The sequence below is a fragment of the Tasmannia lanceolata genome, unplaced genomic scaffold, assembly GCF_043159265.1.
Source record: "Tasmannia lanceolata isolate RefF3 unplaced genomic scaffold, GAP_Taslan_0.1 ptg000008l, whole genome shotgun sequence".
Taxonomy (NCBI): domain Eukaryota; kingdom Viridiplantae; phylum Streptophyta; class Magnoliopsida; order Canellales; family Winteraceae; genus Tasmannia; species Tasmannia lanceolata.
The window spans coordinates 56321115-56346024 of record NW_027518685.1 but is presented as its reverse complement, the minus strand read 5'-3'; the positions used below and the strand labels follow the sequence as shown (position 1 = coordinate 56346024).

The 24910-nt window shown below is 40.9% G+C and overlaps 1 protein-coding gene across 2 annotated transcripts in view; it reads left to right on the top strand.

The window, feature by feature from the left end:
• The window catches only part of LOC143885377 (MAG2-interacting protein 2-like), a 33691-nt gene extending 25937 nt beyond the window's left edge, over nucleotides 1–7754 (top strand). For both annotated transcript variants that reach the window (XM_077389524.1, XM_077389523.1), the window contains exons 11-12: nucleotides 537–802; nucleotides 4866–7754. In XM_077389524.1, the coding sequence (XP_077245639.1) occupies nucleotides 537–802; nucleotides 4866–7499 (2900 nt within the window). In that variant the 3' untranslated portion in view covers nucleotides 7500–7754. The remainder of the gene's footprint in view (nucleotides 1–536; nucleotides 803–4865) is intronic.
• Nucleotides 7755–24910: the final 17156 nt, after the last annotated feature.

Below are 24910 nucleotides of genomic sequence, written 5' to 3'. Positions count from 1 at the left end.
CTAAAGGGTTTTTGAGTCAAGTGATTCTATCAGCAAAGGGAACCAAAAGCCTTCCTGGAAAGGAAGGTGGGCCCATTCAGGAAAACTAAAATTACTTCTTGATTTGCATCTCTATGAAACAATACATCAATGAGTGGTTAGTTCGATAAGTTCAATGAATCCTTTTTTTATAGGGAAGCGCATCAGAACTCTTGTTTCTTGAAAAATGGAAGAAAAAACCAACATGGATAGGGCTCAATTTTCACATCATTAATTTTATATTACATCAATAAGAACTCTTGTTTGTGAGATTTTTGGGTCTGACGGGGCCCTTGATGTCCGTCAATTTCATACTGACATCTAGTTAACTGAAATGATGCATGTAAATGCCTATATTTTCTCTAGAGCCAAAAGCAGGTCATTAATGATTTTATGATGGTACGTTTTCATGAAAATTCATAGATGCTTATAGTATTCTAGGAATCCAACCTTTTCATATTTCCGTTGTGGATATCTACCGAGCTAACATTCTCTTAATTTTTTCACATACTGGTCAGATGCAATAGAAAGAATGGACAAAGTACAACCCACATTTTGGAGACAATGGAAATCAAAATTAGAAGAGCAAAAAAGGTTAGCAGATCAGGCAATGGCGCTTGAGCAAATAATCCCAGGGGTGGAAACTGCACGGTTTTTATCTGGAGATCGCAGCTACATTGAAAGTGTCGTTTTCTCCCTTATTGATTCGGCAAAGCTGCAGAAGAAGTCCATTTTGAAGGAAATGCTAAATCTAGCCAATACCTATGGCTTGAACTGCAATGAGGTCTCTCTCTCTCTCTCTCTCTCTCTCTCTCTCTCTCTCTGTGTGTGTGTGTGCCTACATATGTGCATATGTAGGCGCACATACATAATTTTGGGATACACACATATTTAGGAGCTGGTATCACTAATATTAGGCTTGTCACAGCTTAAGCTTTTGGAGTAAATTGGTTGTGTGACATGGTATAAGAGCAAAGGTCATGAGATCAAAACTCCTTGATATTAAAAATTCACATCTAATGGCCAACCCAAAAGAGGGGCCACATGTACCACGTGTAGGCCGACCCTAAAAAGATGGGCCACACATGAGGGGGTGTTAAAGTATAAAAGATTAAATAACGCCTTCTCTAACAGCTTAAGCTTTTGGAGTAAATTGGTTGTTTGACAATTGCAAAAAAATACCTTATAATAATTTTGCAACACACACACACACGCACATATTTAGGGACCGGTGTACTCATCACAAATATTAGGCTTATCACAAATATCTCCTAATATTTTGAAATATTTTAATTTTCTCAAAATTTTGATAATTTGAAAAAAAACCTTGAATTTATCTCAAATTTTAAGAAATATCACGACATTTTCATTTTCTATTATTTATTGCAAAAAATACCTTATAATAATTTTGTAATTTTTTTAAATTTTTTTATAAAGTTCATATATTTAATATTTTAATTTTTCAGTTTTTTCCTGATAACCGAAAAATAATAATAAATCTCATGAGATATACATTGGATGAGAAAACATCGAGACAAAAAGCTGTCGTTATGTAGGCTGGCACCCTTGTCGGTTTGTTCTATATGTAGAAATTAAAAACAAATCAAATAAGATAAACGGTCAAAAATGTCTAAATTTAGACTTGAGAGTTGCCTGGAAAAATGTGGGAGGAACGTCCAGGGGATTGGCTTTGTTCCCTTTGTAACTACTGTAACTTCAGGTGGAGAAGTAGATGCCGTCGATGCCAACACAAAAAGAAGAAATCACTCTCTCCATCCCCCTTCCCTTCATGATAAAATCAGGTCAAATCTACATGTGAGGGGGGTAAACCGTAAATGGGAAGCTAAGAAGGGAGTGGGTAGGCGACAGGAAGACTGGTTTTGCCCTTCATGTGATTATGTTAATTTTAAGTGGCGGGATAAATGCCGTTGGTGTTCGCAGTTAAAAAAAAAAACTCCAAATCAGGTGACCGTTGTTAGTCGACCAACCTCCCTTAAGGCGGATAGCGAGAGCGGGAGGTGGCCTGATAGTGGTGATGCCCTATTACATGTGGAGCGAGGGGGGTTCATCCTTATCTATCTCAGGTGGCAAGGTGGATGCTCGAATGGATTCTTTAAAGTCATGTCTGATAGGGAGAAAAAGAGATACTAAAGGGACCCTAGAGGATCTGTGGCTCTGTGCATGAAAGCACTGGGAAATTCCATCGCTATACTGGCCCAGTACTTTGGCTAAGGATGAGTTCCTCTTTATGTTTGAATCGGAAAAGCAGGCCCATAAAATCCTATCCAGGGGCCCCGAGGCTCTGGGAGATCATCTCTTGTCTCTCTTAGCGTGGCATAAGGATTATACCCAGGGTGAGGAAGCTCTTTGCGTCAACTTTTATGGTATCCCTTTACATGCTTGGGCCACTTCAACGGTGGAGGCCTTAGGGAGTTTGTTCGGTACGGTTCTGGAGAAAAAAATGGAAGGTAATCACCAACACTGTATGAATTTCGTATCGGCTAAAATCCTAACCTCCCATTGGCGTCTATCAGGTACTCTTGTTAATATCCGGATCTTTGATCTTATTACCCAGTTGGATTTGAAATACTAGAGGATCCTGTGGAATGCTCAGTTAGTCTCAAGCCCCCCGGCCATAAGGGGTGGCCGGTTGCATTAAATTATCCCACAAAGGATTTTGTTGGTTTTGTCCAATCAAACAATGGCGTGTTGCCCGGTGAACCGTTGGGCCCCCTGCCAAATTCAAATCCTGATTTTGTCCAATCAAACAATGGCGTGTTGCCCAAGATTGGATTGTCAGTAGGCAAGGTTTTAAATCTTGGTTTCGGTTTCGGTACGAAATCTTGTAAAAATTTCACCGAAATTTCGGGTGAAATTTTGTACTTCACCAAAATGTTTCACTGCAATTTCCGAAATTTCACCGAAACGAAACGTTTCGGCCGAAATTTCCGAAACGTTTCGGCGAAGTTTGGTACTTTTCCGACTCAATGTGGATTTCGTTTCGTTTTCCAACGAAACCGAAATATTTCGGCCGAAACGAAACGTTGCGGCCGAAATTTAAAACAACCCTGTCGGTAGGTGGGCGGGGATCAGAGAAAAAGGTTCTTGGTCAGAGATATCTTTCACCTGCTGGCTTTGGCCTTCGGAAGTTTGACCTCCTTGCCCTTAAGCGGAAATTGAGAAAACTTGGACGGTTGGATTCTAAGAATAGGATATCTCTTAAACCCCTGCCCTTGGAATAGTAGCTGTCCTGGGGGTGGGGGGCCCTTCCCCAATTTTTGCTAGGATTGGGTCTAAAGAAGTATTTTGTATTTTGTAGAAATTTGGTATCATAGCCTTTTGGATGGTGGGGTGTGCTATGTAATATCTATGTTGGTATTTCTCACCCCGCTTTTGCGCGTGGCAGAATTAAAGCACTCAAACTGAAAAAGTGAGGATTACCTTAACAAAGGAGCCTTCTTACTTGCTAGTGAAAAAAGGGGTTTAATCCCAGGAGTTTAGAAAATCAGGTGAGACGTTTGGGATCCTCTGGTCTCTTGGGAGATTCATCTTCAACTTTGAGTAGGTAGAAATGGACAACCAAAATTCTCCGCAGCAGGGATCTCACTCATGCCCAGGGGCTCCAAGTAGGAATCTATTCATGGAGATTTTGGTTTTGGAAAGAATCCTTTACAGGATGAGAATGATGACTTATGACGAAGAGAGGGCGTCCATTAACGATCCCACCCGTAAAGAGCTCTCAGGGGATCTGCTTAGGAAATATTGGAAATTTTTTAAGTAAGACGCTAAAGATTGCCCTTTCACGTTCTACAGACTTTGCGGCTTCGCCTCAGTGGAAGAGACCCACTCGCCTTTGTATAAACACCCTTTCTTCAAGTTACTCATGAGTGAGGAAAGGGCTGCGAGGAAACGGATTTGGGAGCTCACCAGGGAGGTGGCTATTAGACACATGGAAGAAAGAATCTCTATCCGAAAAAACCCTGTTTTTTTGGACACAGGTTTGCCGGTTTCCCACCTCCAACAAACTCTGGAGGAGCTGGAGAAATGCGCTTTCTAGATGTGCATCCCTGTGTTGGGGCGGCCCTGGGATCCTATGGCAGCTAGATGACCTTTGTGGATTTAATGAGGGAAGAAAAAGATATGCTATTGTATCTTGTCTTGCTTTAATGTTTTCCTCTACTTGGTCTTGGTATACCCGTTCCATCCTCCATATGATATTTTGTAATACAGGACGGGACTCCTGGTCCCAGTGTTATTCTAATATCAATGAAATATCACTTTTCAAAAAACAAATGTCTAAATTTAGGATAGGATTGGCAATACCAATTTGTTGTATATTTGGCCCATAAACTGCGCAAGGAAATTCCCAATCATTGGTTACAACCACAGATGCTATATAAAGATTGGGTTTTTTCTATCATTTACCACCTACCAAAAAGTTTGGTTCCTGCTAGCCATCACATCATCTGTGTAATGGTTGATTAGGCAGTTCACCCTTTTTGTTGGTGGTATCAGAACAGTGTATCTACCTTACATGGCAATAAACTTTTAGTTTCCAAGTTGTGAATTATCTCGGGTGAAAGTATGTCACATTATGGCTAAGAAGCATCCAATAGGAAAATCACGTTTTACTGACTTATATAGGACTGAGTCCCATATCTTATGAAATTGGTATTGACACCCGCAAGTTTCAAGATTAAAAATTTTCCACCATTTCATATAGGACCCCACCACCCCCACTCAAAAACACACACACACACACACACACACACACACACACCGCACACCCATCCACACAATTAATTTGAACTATCAGTTGACATGTCCCCATTGTTTTTCTTTTGTAGGTGCTACTGCGGTTCATTGGTTCTGTTCTTGTTTCTGAGCTTTGGGGAAATGACGATATACAAGCAGAAATTTCAGATTATAGAGAGGAAGTTCTTAGCTGCGCTGTGGAAATCATTAATATGATTTCATCAAATGTCTACCCTGCAATTGATGGGTGTAACAAGCAGCGTCTTGCTTACATATATAGCATACTCTCCGACTGCTACTCTCAATTGAAAGGAGTTGAAGAGCTAGAACTAAAGATACCCTACAATCCAGGACGTACCTATGCTTTAGAGTCATCTCAATTTTACAAGGTTCTCGAGCAAGAGTGCAGAAGAGTTTCTTTTATCAAAATGTTGAACTTCAAAAATATTGCTGGATTAGGTGGTTTGAACTTTGAGCATTTCAATGATGAAGTTTACAATCAAATGCATGAATCTTGTGTTGATGCTGTAGCAAAAATGGTCGAGACCCTTGTTGGTATTTGTAAAGATTCGGAGGCCGAGGGTCTTATATCTTGGCAGGCTGTTTACAAACATCACGTTCAAAGTTTGTTGACAACTTTAGCGACTGAAATCAAAACGAAGCCCCATGACATAAACCCTAACGATGTCAGTGCCTTTGTAAGTGAACTTGAGCAGAACTATGACTCCTGCAGGATTTATATAAGAGCCATGTCAGAACCAGATATGTTGGATACTATGGGAAAGTACTATAAATTAAGTGTTCCTCAACTTAGTTGTGGAGATCCATCAAGTGAATCAGAATGGCTGGATTGTCTCCTCTTGGTTTTAAATTTCTGGATCCGACTGGCCGATGATATCCAGGAGTTTGTAGGTCATCAAAAAGCTGAAGAAAAACATAGCTTGTTTAATCCAGAAAGCCTATCAAAATGTCTGAAGGATTTTAGAAAGCTGGTAGTGGAGGATCAAGTCTCAGCAAATCAGGGTTGGGCTACTGTTTTGAACTATATCAAACTTGGGGTTATGGGTGGACTTACTGCGGACATTTCAACTTTCTGCAGGGCCATGGCCTTTTCTGGTTGTGGGTTTAGGGCCATTGCTGTGGTATTTTCTGAAGAAGTGGACAGCACCGGAAATCCTGATGGTTCTCAGAGTCTCTCCCGTCTTTATTTGAGTACACTAGAGTCAGCATTGTTAGAATTGGGCGCTGATTCCAATGACCATCACAATTTACATCATTTGCTCTCGTCGCTTAGTAAGTTGGAGAGCAATTTAGATGATCTCAAAGTGGTTAGGTTTGCGGTTTGGGAAAGGTTGAGCAAATTTTTTGGTAACATGCAACTGCAGAGTCACACACGGGTCTATATCTTGGAGCTTATGCAATGTATTGCAGGGAGAAATCTCGGAGGTCTTCCTGCTGAAATTCTATCTGATGTTCAACCATGGGAAGGTTGGGATGAGTCACAATGTACTGAAAGCCGTGAGACAGCTCAGGGTGGGGTGACACAACCCGATATGTCTAGTAAATTTACGAATACTTTGGTTGCCCTTAAATCAACTCAACTGGTCACAACTATTTCACCCAGCATAGAAATTACCCCAGATGATCTTTCGACCCTTGACTCGGCAGTATCTTGCTTTTTTCGTTTATCTGCATCTGCTACCTCTGAACCACATTTTGACTCTCTGCGAGCCATTTTAGAAGAGTGGGAGGAGCTTTTTACTAGCACAAAAGAGGAAGAGCTTTTTAGTAGCAATAATTTTAGTAGTGATGACTGGGACGAGGGATGGGAACACTTTCAAGAAGAAGAAGAACCAGTCGAGAATGAAAAAAAGAAAGTGGAACCCATTTCTATCCATCCCCTCCATCTATGTTGGGCGGAGATTATCAAAAAAATTGCGGGTCTGTCCCAATTTTCTGCTGTGATGAAATTGATTGACGGCTCATTGTGTAAATCCAAAGGCGTCTTGCTGGCCGAGGATGATGCCCAGAGCTTGTGTGAGCTTATTATCGGGATTGACTCCTTCATGGCTCTGAAAATAATGTTGCTACTGCCTTATGAAGTTATTTGGTTTAAGTGCTTAGGTTCAGTAGAGGCCAAACTGAAACTCGTAGGCAATTTGGACACAATAAGTGGAGATTACGAGCTTTTAGCTCTTATGTTATCATCAGGAGTTGTATCCACCATTGCTACTGATCCTTCCTACAGCTCGACTTTTTCTTATTTGTGCCACTCAGCAGGGCATCTCTCGCATCTATATCAGGAAAGTCTGTTATCTTTGCTCAAGCACAGAGGGACAAAAGGAAGTGTAATAGACAGAAATGGGTGCAATTTTTTTGGCAGAACTCTCTTTCCATGTTTTGTATCTGAGCTTGTGATTGCAAGACATTTCCTTTTAGCAGGGTTTCTTGTTTGCCAGTTCATGCACACGCACGCATCTCTCAGTCTCATCAATGTTGCAGAGGCTAGTCTTAGAAGGTATTTTGAAGGAGAGGTTCGCAAACAACAGAATAGTGAGCTGGGTCTTTCAGAGATGGATTCATGTAGATCCTTAGTAAACACTATTTCCAGCTTACGAGTTAAGTTGGGTACTTTGCTTCAATCTGCTCTGTCAGCCCTCACAGGGACACAAATGCCACAGTTGAAACCTCAATATGATTTGGTGACAAATGGAACTCAGTGGTAAGTAGGAGGCGTGGGCTAGATAACTAAAGAGTTTGTTGAATGATGCTATTTAGGAAATGGGTGCGTGGGTTTCAGTTTACGTCGGCCACAGGCATCCTGCATAAGTTGATCAGATGCCACAATGACAGTAAGCTGAGCAGTACATTTTATTAACTGTCCACCTTTCACCAGTTGTACAATCTTACAACTGTTAATTGTTCAAATACCTTGTTTTAAGAATGGATTCAAGCTTATCTAGATTCTTTATGTAGAAAAACAGGTCATGACTCTCACCATTAGTATGGAGATACTCATTGAGAGTATCCAATCTTTAAGAACTCGGAACTTACATGTACATATCAGAATTGGCTGAAGCCCACCATCAAAGAATCATACTACCCCAAACGGAATGCCAGACCGTGTGTGCTCCGCCTATTGGTAATGTTTTTTCATTTCAGCTCCACAGTAGTTGAAGTTCATAGTAGATGAATCTTTTTTCTTTCTGCCTAGATGTCTTGGTGTCCTGCTAGCACTTGATCTCTTTCCAGTCGGACCCTTTTCAGTTTTTTTTTTTTTGAAGTGGGCATTTTTTTTTTTGTGGGATCCTGCTTTTTAATCTGGGTTATTATCCATTTTGAATTGGACCGGCCATTGGACTGTATTAGGTCCTACATACGTTGTGCAATGGGAGAAAGGGGAGTTTGTTTGTTCTTATGTCACTTTGAGTAGATTTAAGATCTTTTTTTGGTCATTTTGAGTAGGTTTTTCTTTTAAAGATAACAAATTTTATTCCATTAAATAAGTGAGGTACATAGAGGGGACAAGTTGTCCCCAAAACAACCAACACACCTTACGTTGTCCCCGGGGCACAAATACGGGAATTATTCCCCCCTGTGAGTGATCTGAGGGTGAATAATATGGATCAGATAGCGGATTGCATCAAGAATGTGATGAAGTCTCCATGGACCACATCAGCGACTAGTAGCCCAGGCTATGGTGTTTGTAGAATCGCCCTCAATCACCAGAGATCTAAGGTTGTTGTGATCGTTACATTGCAGCTCAAAGAGGAGTGCTCTCGCCTCCACCTCATTCGCTTCACATTCCCCCATGGATCTGGAGTACGACATGAGAATATGTCCTTCACTGTTCCTGGACTCCGCCAATACATGCCCGCCCAGGATTTCTGAAAGAACAACCATTGAAGTTAGTTTAAACCAGCCGTCGGGAGGAGGTATCCAATTAGGCATTATCCGTTGGCATACTACCAGAGAGGAGCTTTCACTGGATGCCTTGGGGAATCACTGTGGACGGCCATTCCCTATGCAATAATATGGCCATTCCCTATGTGATAATATGGCATATATGGCTGGAGCGGAATTGTCGTGTATTTCAAAACGTGTAGATCATGGCAGCACCTCCTGTTGGATGTCAAATTGTCAATTATCGTGTGGAATCGATCCAAGAAAGGACTACCTTATTCAGTGGGGGAAATGCTACGCCATTGGAACACAGTGATATTGGAGAAAAGGTTTTAGTATGATTCTTGATATGCTGTTCTGAATAACCCAATGCACCCCAATGGATTTACAGACAGCCATCCAGATCCAGAAAGTGTAGGGGCAAGGAGCTAGCGAGTGATCCAAGTATTCCTCATCATTCCTGCGTCTTTGCATGTGAAACCCGCGACTTTGCAAACGCTCTCCCGTGTTGATGCATCTGTGGACCACGGTCCATGCGAACCTCGAGACCCTCGCGCCCCGGGGGGCCCGCAATATTACTCCAAACATTTGCCCACCAAGAAGCAGAGCCATTCCCAACTGTTATTTGTCGAAAGAATGAACGTGCAGAAAATTCACCTTGGGAATCGTTTTTTTTAATGGAGGGGGTGCAATATTACTCCTAACCTTTGCCCGCCGAGAACCAGAGCCATTCCCACCTGTTTTCTGTCGGAAGAATGAACGTGCAGAGAATTCACCTTGGGAATTCGTTTCCAGACCCATTTATCATTGGTATTTGGCGATGGATAGCTTTCATATAATTTCTATAACAATAATGTAGTGGGAATTTCGTCATCCTTGAGATTGCGGCGAAGCTTGATATCCCACACCTGATTTCCGTGTCTAGGGCCCGTAGAAAGGTAATCCGATATTCGTGCTTCCGGATTGCGTGCCATCCTATGTAGAGTTGGGTAGGCTTCCATTAGTGGATGTTTCCCAACCATAAGTCCACCCAAAATTATATCATATCCCTCTTTCCTGCTTTAAATTGCAGATTGAGAGAGAATAATGATCGTGCACTCAGATTTCCAGACGCCAGATCCTTTACCTCTTGTTCGAGATCCGCTCTCCCATTCGCCCCAACCGCACCCATACTTGTCGCGTATTAACTGGTGCCATAGTGCATTCTTCTCTACCGTGAACCGCCATAACCACTTTCCCAGTAACGAAATGTTACCTAGCCGAATCGTCCCAATACCCAGCCCATGCTTTTTATGTGCTTTGCAAACCTTTTCCCATGTTAGCAGATGGCTACTTCTTTTGCCTTGCCCCCTACTCTCCCATAGGAAATCCCGTTGGAGTTTATTGACTCGCTTGGCCACCTTCACCGGGATGTTAAACATGATGAGAGTGATTCTGCCGCAGAAGGATAGATAATATTTTTTCCGTGTGGCTAATTTCAGTTTCACACATTCAATTACTGTATCCCACTATGGAGCTTTCGGAATTCCATGACCAAGGGGCAAACCCAAATAAGAAATGGCTAGTTTTTTTTTTGAAAGGCGACATGTATTTATTAATAGGGAAAATGACCAAATCGAAGGGGTTTATACTGAGTATGACATTTCAAGAGGGGTGTTTTCTAAATCACAAAACAGAAGTGATGTTGACTGGTTTGGATGCGTATGTGACAAAAATACCCTTAGTAAAAAAAAAAAAAAACAGTTTTACTCTCTTTCTCTCTCTCTCTCTCTGTTTTTACTCTGTTTATTTTATTTTTACTTTAAACCACTGTTTACTCTCTCTCTCTGTCTCTCTTTGTCGCTGCAAATACCGTCGCCGGCGGACGGAAAAATTCCGGCAAGTCTCTCTCTCTCTCTCTCTCTCTCTCTCGCTCTCTCTCTCTCTCTCTATCTCTCGACCTCTCTCTATCTCTCTCTAGGTAAATTTGAGCGGCAAATCTCAACGGCAAATCTCACAGGTTGGTAACCCATCTCTCTCAGTGTCACTCTCTCCCTCTCAGTCTCTATGTGGTTTTGTCATTTAGGGTTTTGATAAGTCAGTGATTTAGTCGTTTTCTCAGTTAGGGTTATGAAAAATCAGTGGTTTAAACCAATCTAAGTGATTTAATTGATAAATGAGGGATTTTAAGTAACTATTGATGGTTATAATCCCCTAATTTGCTAGAAAGCAGTGGTTTAAACACCTAATTTCTGAGAAATCGGTGGTTTAAACTCCTAATTTCTGAGAAATTATTTGTTGAAACACCTAATTTGTGAGAAATCAGTCGTTTAATTGATAAATAAGGTGTTTTAACTAACTATTGATGGTTTAAAACCCTAATTTAGGAGAAATTAGTGGTTTAATTGAGAAATTACACGTTTATTCTCCATAGTGATTTGCTCAACACCCTAATAGGCTTGTAATAAAATGAATGGACATGTCATTGCTCTATAGGGGCTGAATTTGTTACAAATCAGTTGTTTAAACCCTTACTTTTTTATGTTAACAGTGATTTAATTGATAAATTAGGGGTTTATTCTCCGTGGTGATTTGGTCAGCACCCTACTAGGCTATTAAAAAATACAATAGACATTTCACTGCTATATTGGGTTTGAGTTTGCAAGCAATCAGGTGTTTAAACCCCTAATTTTTCAAGTTAACAGTGGTTTAATAGATAAATTAGGGGTTTAATTCTCCTTAGAGATTTGCTCAACACCTTAATAGGCTTCTAAGAAATTAAATGGATATTTGTTAATTTGTTTCCTCACATTGTGTTTGAACAGGTCCACATCTGATTATTTGGATTCATATTCATCTTTTGCATATAGTAATCATCTCGTGAAATCATGGTAATGCCTCCTGTTATTCTTTTAAGTGTTGTATTTCTGCTAATGTGCTATATATCTAATAATGCTTTATTTCCAGCCGTCTTATGTTACGTCAAGATGCTGCCCCTCCAAGTTTTACGACTTCTTCCAGTCCCTGCAGTTGGGGAATGTACATACTGATATCCTAAGTAGAAGCCCATTTGGAGGCTTGCTTAACCTAGAAGGTGTAAAATTGCACAAGGCAATTTTGACCACCCTCGTGCGATCCTGGATACCCAAGTCCAGGGCATTTAGAGTAGGCGGCATCGTAGTCCCCTTTGAGGTTAAGGATGTAGCATTAGCATTAGGTCTAAGCCTTATAGGGGAGAGAATAAGGATAGACTGGCATTCGACAGAAGAGGTCGAAGGTTGGAGGTTTGGCAGTCCAACGACAAGATTCGCTGAGATTGCGAAGGTTATTAGGGCAGAGTCTATGTCGGACGAGATTTTATCGATCCAGGCGACAGTCAGACATGTCTTGCTACTCCTCTGCTGCTCTGTGCTTTTTGCACATGCCGACTCCACGGATCATAAGACGAAATCTTGCATTTTCTCCTACTTAGAAGCAGAGACCATCAGAAGAATTGGTTGGGCATACCCTGTCTATGACTTCCTCATAGAGTCATTGGATTCATATTCGAAGAAGGGGATGGGATATATCAACGGTTGTGCTATTCTGCTACATGTAAAGAGTACATATAGTATGTACCATATAAGCGATATGTAAGTTAAATTTTTGTTCTCTAATCATCGTACGTCTTCATTCCAGGTGTGGCTATTCGAGCATACTACCCTGTGGGAACCTTCAGTTCCAGATGCGCGTCCACGCCTATTGAAGTGGACCGCGAGGATCAATACACGGATGAAGGAGCAGACAACTCTCATTACCCTGATCCGTGATAGGAAGCTAAAGAAGAAGGAGGTGAGACCTAAAGCTTATGTACTCCTCTAGGTCTCACTTATTCTAACCGAAATTAACTATTCGATTTCAGGTTCTGAAGTGCCTACTACCTATTCCTGAAGAAGAGAGTCTCTTATCCATTGTAGCAGATGATGTAGACAATCTCGACGATCCTCTTCTTCCTCGAGAAGAGGGACAGCGGCAGTCCGTCGTAGAAGATGATGTCTTAGATGTCGACAATGTTTTGATCGCAAAACGTTCTACTCCGATATCAGTGGTAAGGAACATCACTCTCTTGCTTACATGGGGTCATTGTATTCAAGTTATCTAAATTTCCTTTAATCTTCGTAGGTTTATAAGAGAAAAGGTGTTGGAGACAAGGATCGTCTCCAAGACATTCACTTTTCAGAGGAAGAAACGATAGCGTCTCTGAGTCTACTGGTACGGTCTTTATAGTTAATTTTCAATAACTATATATTTCATATGTTATTAACTTCACATTTACATTTTCAGAGCAACGTAGCTGTTAAGAGAAGAAGATGGACAAAAAAAGAAACTGATAAGGAAAAGAATAAAGTGGATGGAGAAGAGAAGCCTATAAGCAGGGCTGAATTAAATTTCATAGTGGGGAGGTTAAGACAACTTGAAGATGAAGTAGCTGAGTTGGAAGATGAAGTAGCTGAGTTGAAGAGGAAGCTGGCTGAAGGGGACCAGGAGGCTGAAGGGGAGCAGGAGGCCGAAGGCCAGGATGGAGATGAAGGAGGGGGGGAGGTGATGAAAGGAGGGGATGACCGACAGTTGGTCATCATTCCCAGCCAGGATACACCGGAGGTGGTTGAAGGTGAAGGTCCGGATGGAGGGGACGACCAGCAGTTGGTCGTGTTTGGAAGCCAAGACCGACGGGAGGGAATAGAGCCGGTAGTAATTTCCATCCACGACACTCCAGTAAAACCTATGGGTCCGAAAGTTTGGAGTATTGAGAGAGTAGTGAAGCTGGGTTTAAGAAGGAAGAAAGCCTCTCAATACACTAGTTCGTCGTATAGAGGTATTGGGCGTAAGAAGACGAACAATAAACAGACGGTGACAGAGCCGCAAAACCATCGGTTGCTCGGACCGCTTCTTGCACTTCCCAAAAGGTAAATTGGATTGAAGCTCTTCTGTAATATAGTTATCTAGCCTTTGTAAATGCTAAACAATCCAGAGTTTTGCAGCCACCGAGTCATAGAGATCAACAACGAGTACATGTGTGCGGAAGACTTGGTTATTCTTAACGATCCCGTAGCGTGGTTAACTTCTCCAGTAAGTGTTTTGGTTATTTTTTGTAATACTGACTTCTTTCACTAGTGATATTCGTCTCTAATATCTATATGTTATCTTACGTAGCTTATGAACGTATACGCCGAGTATCTGAACGTCCGGGATGAACGGAATAGAAAACCTGGAGAAAGAGCCTGTGTTTCCATCAGCACCTACCTCTACGTAAGAATAAATCGTTTTTCATTCCCAAACTTGCTTTTTATAATTTTTTAGGAAGCTTTGAATGTATTTTGCTCACGAATCACTTTGCTTGTATTGCTTCTGTAGGATTGTTTAACTGACAAGGGCTACGCCGGCCTCGACTTCGTTGAGAAGTACGTTTGGCGCTTGAATCAATGCCCGCCGGATAGCCTAAAAAGAGTCCTCTTCCCGGTGCATGTCCCTCAGCATTGGATTCTTCTGGTCCTTGATATGGTGGACGAAAAGTTCTACATCTACAACTCCTTGAAAGATGTGAAGTACTGGACAGAGGTTCTACCATTGGTGAGTTCGAGTCTGACCTTCCTTCCTTAAATTTGTAAGTATATAAAACTGTTACCCTATAATGATTGTTTCATAGGTTCGATACCTCGAGGGGCTATACTTAGAAAAGTGGAAGGTGGATGTAAGTAAGTTTCTAGTGGAAGAATTTGACAAGAGGCCCATACAGAGAAATAGGTACTAAATTTCATTAGAATCAGGGGTTAGGAAACTTAAATTCATTGTGCCTCTTATTTGCGCTCCACGAGCTTGGTTGATGATGTCTTCTTCTTTTCCAGCAATGATTGTAGGTTGTTTGTGCTGAAGGAGATGGATTGCCTGGCACGTGATGTGCCGCCAAAGTTCAGTCAGGCAGAGATCATGGTCATGAGAAGACAACTACTGGAGGATTTTTTAGATGGCCGGTGTGGCACGATTGTCAACTTGTAGGGGCTGTGGTGGTGGTGTTGCAGGTGATTGTTACGGAGGGAACCATTGAAGGGTTAGGCACCTTATGTTCCACTTTTAGAAGGCAGTGATAGTGATTGTTATGCTGATTGTGAGGCCGAGTGCTTATGGTGGGTCGACGCTCTCGAGACATATCATTTCGAAATTGTAACCTCTGTAAATTGTAATGTATTATGGTGATTGTCAGACCACTTATTCCATTTCTTCAGTTCCAAATTCTAATGTGTGTAAATTTGTCCATTGTGTAAGGATCAGACAGTCTCTTCCATTTTCCAACTCCAATGCAGGTTCAAATCGAATGTAACTTTCAAGACCTTGGCATCTAATAATTAGTTGGATTAGGATTTCATTGTTGCGCATGGTCATGAGTTCACATATGCTGCTTGCAGTGAGATACACTATTCGAAACAAATTCAATTTATTTGTTTTCATGGGGATAGGATGGATGGAAAAGGCTCCAAAATAATGGACATAATGGAGGCGGTCAATCAAATCCAATATAGCACATTAGGGTACATATGATATTTATCTTAGGAAAAAAAAAAAAATTAGTACTGGTCGGAACTCCGAGATTTAGTCGGAATTCCGTAGGAAAAAATAAATTTGTCGGAATTCCGAGAATTTATTTCGGAATTCCGCAGATACTATATCAAAATGTTTTGTTTTTTCACAATTCTGGTCGGAATTCCGAGAATTTTTTCTCAGAATTCCGCAGTAAACTTCGAATTTTTTGAAAATGTTAAACCTATGTGGTCGGAACTCCGAGAATTATGTCTCGGAATTCCGCAGCGACTCTGACGGTTTTAAAAAAAAATTTCGAAATTCCAAGACATAGTCTCAGAATTCCGACACTTATCTAACCGCTTTTAAACCGTCGAACGTGCATTTTTTTTTCATTTCCCTCTTCTAATTTTCCTTCGTTTTCCGTTCTCTCTGAAAACCATTTCCAAACCCTAACTCCATTAACCATTCTCCCTTACAATCCCTTCAAATCTAACCCTAATTCATCATCTTCATCCTCCACAACCCTGTTTTTTACCCAAAAACCGATAAAATGCGTCATCCCTGCTAAAACTCCCAATTTCTCTTCCTATTCCTCCATTTCCTCCTCCTTTTGTCCATTTTCTTCCATTCACACTCCTTCTCCTTCCATTTTCTCTTATTTTTCTTCCACATTCCTCATTTTCTTCGTCATCTCTTCCATTATAATCAATTTCTCTTCCATTTTCTTTCATTTTCTCCATTTTCAGAAATATAAGGTTTCCCATCTTCCGTTTTACCCTCCATTACAACTTCTCTTATTCCCTAACTGTTCTCAAGATGCCTCGAACCAAAAATGTCCAAATTAGAGGTTCTACCCAACGCCAGGACGATGAAGGACCATCGAGGAAGCGGTCTAAGAAAGCTACGGCTCCGGCTCCCGAACCGGAGCTTATTCCAAATTCCTACTTCTCCTCTGCACAAGCGAAGAAGGCATGGCCGAAAATGGCTAATCGTGGTGTCCGCACCGGACGCTTCATAGAGCCCGATGTCCTCAAACACTTCGACCTTCAAGCTCGGTTTGACGCTCTTGGATTGACACAATTTCTTCATCTTGATGAGCTTATCTATCCTAGATTGGTACGTCTTTTCTATGCCAATCTCACAATCAGTCCTTCGTACTTCGAAATTGAGTCTCGCGTCAAGAAAACAACGATACGACTCAATTATCATGAACTTGCTGAGATGCTTCAGATTAGTCCCGATGGTTTTGAGCATTACTTTTGGCCTGGAAATGAGATCCATTCACTTAATGATCTTGATCACGACACTGTGTATGGTCGGATTACCCGGAGTTATAGATCCAACATGATAGTGAAAGCCTCCCATCTCATTCCTGAAGCTAAGATGCTTCACAACTTCATGTTCAGCAACTTCACTCCTCGCGGGGGCATGACCGATGCTCTAAGGCCCTTAGAGGCCTACCTCATCTATTGTATTCTTGAGCGTCGCAAGGTTTGCCTACCCTATATCATCTTCCGTTTTATGTTCCAAACACTTAAGCGGTCCAGAGCCTCCTTGCCATATGGCATGCTCCTTACGTGTATCTTCCACAACTTTGGCATTGCTCTGGATAGTGAGGCGACCATCATTCCTACCGCTCCATTTGATGATAAGTCTTTCCGACGCATGGCTCTAAACAAAGAAGTAGTTGAAGTTGCAGCTGGAGAAGAAGACGAAGAAGGAGAGGAAGAAGAAGAAGAAGAAGAAGAAGATGAAGAAGAAGAGGCGGATCAGGATACTGAGGCACCTGTGGCACCACGGGCATCTCAGGATTTCACCGCTATGCAGGAGGCCCTTCAGCTATCCATGGCTTCTCAGTTTGAGAAGCTCACTACTCACGTTGACAGGGAGATGACCAGTCGCTTCGAAACGCTCACTACTCACGTTGACACGGAGATGGCCAGTCGCTTCCAGGCGCTCACTACTCACGTTGACACGGAGATGGCTAGTCGCTTTCAGACTCTTACTACACACATTGATGAACAGTGGACCACCTATTACCAGTACCTCTCCGGTGGTCAGTGGGGTCAGCAGCCTGCCAGTTCCTCATATCCTCCACCACCACCTCCAGAGCAGTAGATGGCTTCAGTTCTCTGATGATGATGGATACTTTTTTGCTCAGACGCTTTATATATACTGACATATGATGTATTAAGCTTATCTTCTTGGATGATAATTTGGATAATGTAGTTTGTATGCTGGCCAAGCACCTGATAGGTAGATTCTATGATCAGTCGCTTTCAGGTTTTGACAATTCTAAGTGCTCCTTTGCTTCGTAAAAAAAAAATTTCTCATTAATTATAGCACCCCATTACAGAAAACATACATGTACTCCAAAAAAACATACAATTATTCCAAAAAATGTTTATGTATTCCAAAAAATGCCGGGCCTGCAATTCATACTTACAGAAAAAACGGAGGCAGGCAGGATAGACCAGGCCTGCAATAAAATTTGCACGAATCGATTAACGCCAGCACGGGTTGTATCGAGGACTAGTAAAAAAAACATGTTAGATTGATCATACCTGTTCTCCATTGGTGCGGAAGGCCCGATTGGAGCCTCGTTTTGCTGACGATTTACGATGGGAGGATTCTTGCACGATCTCTTATTATGTCCAAGTTGCCCGCAGGTACCGCACTTATGATGCACTCCTCTTTGCAGTCCCCTCTCCACTCTGACTTTTTTTGGTCGCCCTGGCTGTCGTCTTACTTTTGGCGGCAATACCAACGGCAAAGTATGGGAAGGATCTGGCCATTGCGATCGATCTAACGTGGGATAAACTACTCCATCATAAGTCTTCCGATATGCATCGGCCAGATACCAATCCTGGCAGTAACAGTATGGATCTTGGTGGTTTAGTTCCATGGCTGCTATCGCATGCCCGCACGGAATTCCCATCGTTTGGAACATACGACACGTACATGTTTGCTTAGCTAAGTCCACCTGGTCAACGTGATACCTGGACGTTACTTGAAATTCGGTCCAACTACACTGCCACGGCGTATAAGCACCTGCTTCTTTACGTGCTTCCGCCAACCAGGATTCCGCTTTTGGTGTCAAACGAGTCGTCCATTTGCTACATGTCTTCTGACGGAACTGAAAGAAGTCACAAACTTTCCATCTTGTGTGCTCGACAAGTGCTGTAATTGGCAACTCCCTTGCTCCCTTTAAAACGGCATTGAAGCACTCAGCTGCGTTAGTTGTCAACATGTTATATCTGCATCCTTCAAAATACGCGCTCGCCCAATTTTCTTTAGGAATGTCCGATATCCATTGGTGTGCTCTTTTACTCTGACTTTTAATACTCTCCATCGCATCCTTAAAAGCACCATCCCTTAGGGAATATGCAGCTGTCATAAAGAGTTTCCGGAGCTTTTCATTTTTAAAGGTTGAATGGAAGTTGGCACTGAGGTGATGGATGCAATAGCTATGGTGTGACCTGGGCAAAGCTTCAGCTACGGCTCTAGGCAACCCCTTCATCCGGTCCGACCCAATCGTGATGACATCTCGGCCCGCTGAAATGAAATTATGACGGAACAAATGCAGAAACCATACCCAGCTTTCATACGTCTCAGCCTCGACTACTGCAAATGCTAGCGGGAATAACCCACCGTTGCCGTCTATCCCAGTTGCGGCTAGTAGAGTCCCCCTGTACTTCCCCCGCAAATGGGTCCCGTCAATTAGGGCGAGGGGCATAACTGTTCGGTTGAATGCACGTATGCTAGGGCCAAATGACCAAAATAAACGGGCGAAAGTATCATCCCCTCTTGGCCGTAACTCTCGGGATCGGCACAACCGTATTATTGTGCCAGGATTCCTTCTTACCAACTCCTCAGTATACGCAGACAGGATGCGGTAAGACGCCTCGGCATTTCCGCACTTAATTTCGTGTATAAGCTCCTTCGCCATGTGGGCTTTTCGATAGGACAATGTTATACCCCACTGGACCTTGATGTACTCTCTTATCAAAGTAGCCTTCACGTCTTCTGGTCGGGGGAATAAGGCTACACAATTTTCAGCAGCCCATTTTGCAGTGGCCATGGGATGATCGTTCCCTTTCACTGTGCCTGAGCATGTGTGCTGGGGGATAAATGTTTTTACCTTAACATAATCTGTGTAAGTGGTCCCTGTGATACGCCACGGGCAACTACGCTCCTTGCATCTAACGCCATACTTTGTGGGATTTTTCTCCTGTGGGACAAACACAAAGTGATGCTGGATTGCATAGTCTCTGACTTTCTTTTCAAAGACTTTAAGATTTGGGAACATTGCCCCAACCGTGAACTCCTCAAGTCGCACAATCTCATTTACTTCATCAGCCCCTACAACCATTTCATCTGCTTCCATCGGCTGCCTTTCATACGTATTTCCCAAAGCATTGCCTAGATAATTAGTAGGTTCATCCTGCTCATCACCCATGTCCTCACCGTCACTGAAGTCCCCTTCATCATCACCAAAGTCATCATCATCGTTATTACTGCCATCGTTCGGTCTAATCAATTCATTAGCATGAACATCACCTCCAAAATTCCTAGACAACTCCTCCACGTATTGGCTTGGGTGGGTTGTCTCAAACTCGGTCTCAGTGGTGTCGGTCTCATTAAAATTGGGATCATCAAAATCCTGATTCAAGTCCACTTCGTAGCTGCACATCGGGTAGCAATTAGAGATAAAATAATTGATTCATAAATGAAAGGAAGGAATATGAATAGCACTCAACAATTGCTCTCTACTATAATTTACCGATGTATGTTATCTTCCTTCATCAGGAGGATCTCCACACCGATACAGCAGACCGACATCCGTAGGGTGAGGAGAATTGTTTCCTCCAAAATTGTACTCTTTAGTTACATACAAGCTCAGAGAATTAATAACCGTACTATCAAAAAGCATCATCACCAGATCAAGGTCGTTATCATCTCGAATATCATATAAGATGATCTGATATGGGTCTAAAATATATCGACCCTTGATGGATAAAGAAACATGACTTCGATTAGTCCCAATTTTCCTGTGAATTAGAGTGTCAAATTCTCTAAATTTTATTTTCTGACCCACAATTAATGGCAACTTCTTCCCTCCTACGTATTCAAATGATACCGCATCCTTTACAAAGCCGTCGACGTGTAAGATAAAAGAAGCTCTTCGTTCTACTGTTCTCCTGTTTACACAAAATTAAACCATTGTCAAAATAACCAATAAAAAAAAACCATTCCAATTAACAAGTAAAGCACCCATTTTTGAATTATGCACAACTTCAACCATTGCTAAGTCTCCATAAAACAACATAAACCACTACTAAGACCTACTAAGTCATGACAAGGAAATATGAACCACTACTTACCCCATATAAAGCACTTAGAAATACTATAAACCACTGTTAAGCCAATATAAACCACTTATAAACACTTTAAACCAATGGTTATCCTAAATAAACAACTTATAAACACTCTAAAACCACTGGTAACTCTATATAAACTACTTATAAACACTCTAAACCACTGATAGGGTTATATAAACCACTGTTTACCCTATATAAACCAGTTGTAAAAACTCTAAACCACTGATAAACCTATATAAACCACTTATAAACAGTATAAACTACTTCTTACCTTGTATAAACCATGTATAAACACTCTAAACCACTGATAAGCCTACATAAACCACTTATAAACAGTCTAAACCACTGATAGGCTTATATAAACCATTGTTTACCTTATATAAACCAGTTGTAAAAACTCTAAACCACTGATAAACCTATATAAACCACTTATAAACATTATAAACTACTTCTTACCTTGTATAAACCATGTATAAACATTCTAAACCACTGATAAGCCTACATAAACTACTTATAAACAGTCTAAACCACTGATAGGCTTATATAAACCACTGTTTACCCTATATAAACCAGTTGTAAAAACTCTAAACCACTGATAAACCTATATAAACCACTTATAAACAGTATAAACTACTTCTTACCCTGTATAAACCATGTATAAACACTCTAAACCACTGATAAGCCTACATAAACCACCTATAAACAGTCTAAACCACTGATAGGCTTATATAAACCACTGTTTACCTTATATAAACCAGTTGTAAAAACTCTAAACCACTGATAAACCTATATAAACCACTTATAAACACTATAAACTACTTCTTACCCTGTATAAACCATCTATAAACACTCTAAACCACTGATAAGCCTATATAAACCACTTATAAACAGTCTAAACCACTGATAGGCCTATATAAACCACTGTTTACCTTATATAAAGCAGTTGTAAAAACTCTAAACCACTGATAAACCTATATAAACCACTTATAAACAGTATAAACTACTTCTTACCCTGTATAAACCATGTATAAATACTCTAAACCACTGATAAGCCTACGTAAACCACTTATAAACAGTCTAAACCACTGATAGGCTTATATAAACCACTGTTTACCCTATATAAACCAGTTGTAAACACTCTAAACCACTGATAGGCCTATATAAACCACTTATAAACACTATAAACTACTTCTTACCCTGTATAAATCATTTATAAACACTTTAAACCATTGTTAATCCTTATAAACCAATTATAAACATTCTAAATCACTGGTAACCTTTAATAAACCACTACTTACGATTATAAACCACTACGGAGGAATCTTACCCAAAGAACCTATATAAACCACTTATAAACACCCACTTGAGTACTGGTTTATGGTAGTGAAATACTGGTTTAACTTAAGAAATTAGTGGATTACAGTAAAATAACAATGATTATAAAATGTTTAAAGTAATTTAAATAAGATTAAATAGTGATTGAAGGCTTTCTGCAATGGAAGACAGTAGTTTAACATGAAAAACTTTCATTCAAGTTTATAAACATGCCTTATAATGGAAAGAGAAGGGAGAGGGGTAAAAATACACACATTTCCATTCAATGGAAGCTTTCTGCAATGGAATGGTGGTTTCTAGTGAAGATTTTTAAGATTTCCAAATCCAATAACGTTTTTTTCCAATATTTGTTGAAAATGGAGGCGTTGTGCAATGCAATGAAGGGTTAGGAAGGCTTTCACATCTAAAAATGAGGTTTTTAGCATTAGAATGGAGCTTTTGGCATCTAACAATGGAGGTTTTTGGGTTTCAAAAATGGAGGTTTTTGGATTTTTCATACGTACGTTTTTTTGGTAGGTGGGAGGAAGAAGAAGAAGAGGGAAAAAGGTGGGTTTTGGGATTTGTTTTCTCCTAAATGTAATCATTTCAAATAGGTGATTTGATAGGGGGAAAGAGAGAGAGAGAGAGAGAGAGAGAGAGAGAGAGAGAGTCAAGGGCATTTTAGTCATATGCACTCTTGATTGGTGATTTAGAAAACAGCCCTCTTGAAATGTCATAGTCAGAAGAATCCCCTTCTATTTGGTCATTTTCCCTTATTAATACCATGAAAGATACAAAAGGGACAAGAAGTCCTTAGTAACATTAAATAGCATCTATAAGGTCAAGTCAGGGCATACCTTGACTTACGAAAGTAGCATTGAGACTATCACTCCTGCACATTCTATGACCATTTACCCTTCAGATGAAACACCATATATGTTCTAAAAGCACCCATGTCTCTTCCAGAAATTACTAGTTTTGATTCTGTACATCTAAGCATTTTGGCAAGTTTCGACATAGATTTTGTTAGAATATGTGAGATCCACCGTTAGATTAGGTGTAGATCTCACCGTTAGATCTTCTTGTGGGAGATTAGGCAAGTTGGTTAATGAGGCAACCCACTAGAATAGGCAGCTAGATTTAATTAGTAAGTAGATTAGATTAGAATATTCCATCATTATCTCTTTCCATAGTCTGCTTGATCTCTTTCTATGTTTATCATGTATGTGCTCAATATAAGCACACCTTGAGCTCTATTGTAAATCATCCAAGATTAGTGAAAATCTCCAAAATTCTTCATGGTATCAGAGCAAGAAAATCCAATCCGGGCCTGACCACAACAATATTGATTTCGTTCTCCGGCAGACGGCCGCTATAGCTGTCAGCTGTCCGCCTGGTCTCGTTCGATCTCATTGATTTTTCTTTAACTTTAATTCAACCATTGCTTTATTTCTTTATTTTATCCTGCACCCTAAAACACCATCAGCCCTTGTTGACCTCAACAATTCTTCTTCGAATCCCAAACCCAGAAGAGCATGCACACCTATTCTCTGTCTTAGAGGACCAAGTGTTGTACCAAAAAAAAAAAAATGAAAACAATTGATAGGACTGCTTCTCATGGCATGATCTCTTCCTTCAAGTCCATCTTTCTCCGCCACCATCGTTGCAAACCCTCAAATTTTTTTTGTTTGAGAAATGATGATACGAGGCATGTGAAAAGAGAAGGGGACGGAAATCATTTAGATGCTAAAAAAGAAATCCGCAACTTCCCACAGAAATGAGTGGGTTTGACAGCTGGTATTTTCACTCACAGCTTTTACGCAATAAACCTTGATTTGGTGATGGCACCCCCTTCCCTTATCATTTACTTTTTTCCAATCCATATGATTTTGATGGTGGCACCTATTCCAATTCCTTTTCTTTTGCTACTTTCCTCTTGCCTTATCATATGCGAAAAATGCATACCCCCATATTTGATATGCACACATCCTCTTGATAAAAAAATAAAAATAAAAATTCTTCCAATGTCCCAAATTTTCTTTTGCAAAGTTTCGTATTTGCCGCAAGCCATTAATTACCACCAATCTTTTTTTTTTCTCTTATTTGTTGCCCATTTCACATTTCATTTGATGGTCAGAGGCGAATTGAAAGCTAAGCAGTGGTAATTCTAAAGATCCCCCGGGGAAAAATAGAGATGTCTCCTACGTTACCCGTAATATGTGGAAGTAAACTGGACTCTCATCTCAGTATTATGAATGGGCTACTAAAGGGGCTTCATTGATATTCCCCAATTTGGAAGATATCCATTTCGGATGAGCAAAGCCAATAGGATGAATCAAAAGAGAATCTGTTCCCATGCAATAGTCAAGAATTCTTGACGGTATCAAGCTGGAACAACCTGTTCTTCCTGAATACCCTGATTCAACGCCAAAGAATTTCCTGCTGGCATTGGTCCATAAGGACCCATTTCTTGCCCATTTCGGTATTGGTCCATAGTGACCAATTTCTTGCCCATTCCGGCAATCTTGCCCATTCTTGCATTGGTCCATAGTGACCATTTTCTTGCCAATTCTGGCATCGGTCCATAGTGACTCACCATTTTCTTGCCCATTCCGGCATCGGTCCATAGTGACCCACCATTTCTTGCCTATTTCGGCATTGGTCCGTAGTGACTCATTACTACTCGTCCATCGAAGCTTGAGTCTTCTCTAGGATCTATGATCCATTGGCTTTTATAAGCTCTCTTGACGGCATATCAACAAGCGGCGTTTCATCAACAACATCAGGATATTATAACATCAAGGGATATTCATCATCAAAATTCGTCAGTGTGCTCAAATCATAGGATTCTATTTATCCTTGAGATTAATTCCAGCCACCAAGCTTTTAGTGAAATTAATCTTAAGACCCGATATGATCTCAAACCACCAAAACATGTATTTGACATTTTTAACCCAGTTGATGTTCTCCTCAAGCAGCAGAAGCATGTCATCAACAAATTG